General features: G+C 45.3%; 1 protein-coding gene across 1 annotated transcript in view; it reads right to left on the bottom strand.

Moving 5' to 3' along the window:
- RCAN3 (RCAN family member 3) overlaps nucleotides 1-1,637 on the bottom strand; it is a 2,936-nt gene extending 1,299 nt beyond the window's left edge. The window contains exons 1-2 of the mRNA XM_009079901.1: nucleotides 1,443-1,637; nucleotides 312-485 (exon numbers count right to left, since the gene is read on the bottom strand). Of these exons, the coding sequence (XP_009078149.1) occupies nucleotides 312-485; nucleotides 1,443-1,637 (369 nt within the window). The remainder of the gene's footprint in view (nucleotides 1-311; nucleotides 486-1,442) is intronic.
- Nucleotides 1,638-1,987: the final 350 nt, after the last annotated feature.

The following is a 1,987-nucleotide window of genomic DNA, read 5'->3' as shown; positions in this document are numbered from 1 at the left end:
CCTCCAAAGCTCCTCTTGGAAAGGGAATGTTGGAGCTCCTTCTTCCCTGCCAGCACATTCCTGTCCCTGCGTGGTGGGAGGTCATTTGTGCCACTGCACAGTGACTGTTCCAAACCATCTCAGCTGGAGCTGAAACACCAAGCTGAGCCCTCCAGGGTGAATTGCTCCCTCAGGGCAGGACTCACTGGCACAGCTCATGTAGGACAGTAAGTGGAGGTACCTACAGGTGTTTGTCACAGATGAAACTCATGGACAAGGCTGGAGTAAAGAGCAAACAGAGCCACACACATCCCCTCAGTGTTCCACTGTACCTGTGCAAAGTACAACTTCAGCTTCTTCCCACTGAAGTCTGTTTCATGCAGCTCTATCCGTGCTCTTGCTGCTGCCTCTGGATTGCTGAAGTTTATCCTCACTCTTCTAAAGCTTTTAAACAACTGGAATGTCACTTGATCATCATAGACTGTGAAAAGTGCTTCAAACCTTTCCTAGAGATGAAGTACAAAGATTCTCCAAACATGAAAGCAACATTTCCCTTTTGCTTTCCTCTCCCAAATCCCAGTCATTTTCCTTAGCACCTCACCCTGCACGTTCCATCCCTCCCTCTCAGTTACCCAGAGCTGTAAATCCTTTTTCACTGTGGGGTTTGGTCTCACTAGTCACCTCAAATTCCAAGAGCTCACTGAGCCCATAAAACTCTGAACACACCAAGTGCCACCCAGTGATAGAGACTCAAAAGTGCAATGGCAACAAACTGGTACTGACTCCTGATTTCCACCAGGGACCTCCAAAAATACTCTGCAAATCAGGTAGTTTTAATTTTAAATTAAAGCATTGAGTAATGAAGGAAGTGTCAAAATTCTCAGTGTGAATCAGGTGATGAATAACAGGTTTTTGTCTCCTCTAAAGTCTGCTCAGAGAAATAAAATATTGGGAAAAAATCAGCTTTTATTGCATAGGGAATCTTATCCTCAAGTCCTTTAAAAATGATAACTAAACTGCTGTGAACAACAATCAATCAGTTTGTTATGAAATCCGACTCGAAATTTTCAGTTCTGAAATGCATTGGGATGAAATTAATGTACCAATTTTTCTGATCCACCAGTGACCTCATTCGCAGACATTTCACATCACTAATTTAACAATGGGTTCAAAAGGTTTTGATTTCCATCTGCCCCTGGATGTGATACCACAACACTTGGATGCAGAGGGGAAACATAATCAGCAGCTGTTTCCATGGGAGCAGAACTATGAATCCATTAACCATTTTGAGTGTAGGATTATCTGCTCTTTGCTAACTGGACTCATGCTCTGAGCTCACCAGGGAAACACCCTGAGTTGGGTTTTTCCCCCATTATAATATCCCTCAACACACTGAAAATCCAGACAAAAACATTTAGCAGCTGCATCTACAGGTAAAATACTCCACATTCTTTCCACCTTACCTTCTCCTCCTGCACCTCAAACACAGCCTCATGAACACTGCAGGCAAAGAGGGAGGTAGGCAAATCACTCAGATCCATCATCTCTTCCAAATCGTCTTCATTTTCCCCAAAAATCATCTGTTCCTCCTCTTCTTGGTCGCTGCTGTACAGGTCTGACTGACTGTCACTCCAGGACTTCATTGTGTCTCTCAGCATCTCACCCACAGCAGCTCCTGGTTGTGTCTCACAGAGCTGTGCCACGAAATGAAACCGAAAGGAGTGTGAACACACCACATCCTCCTGAACCACAGAATCATAGAATCAACCAGGGTGGGAAAGACCTCCAAGATCATCAAGTCCAACCCTCCCATGGTTACCAGACCATGGCACTAAGTGCCACATCCAGTCTCAGCTTGAAAACCTCCAGGGATGGTGAATCCACCACCTCCCTGGGCAGCACATTCCAATGCCTGATCACTCTCTCCCTAAAAAATCTCTTCCTAATATCCAACCTAACCCTCCCCTGGCAGAGCTTGAGTCTGTGCCCTCTTGTCCTGGGAGAAGAG

Source organism: Acanthisitta chloris, unplaced genomic scaffold, assembly GCF_000695815.1.
Source record: "Acanthisitta chloris isolate BGI_N310 unplaced genomic scaffold, ASM69581v1 scaffold25778, whole genome shotgun sequence".
In the NCBI taxonomy this organism is placed as follows: Eukaryota; Metazoa; Chordata; class Aves; order Passeriformes; family Acanthisittidae; genus Acanthisitta; species Acanthisitta chloris.
This window is presented reverse-complemented; position numbering and strand designations above follow the sequence as displayed.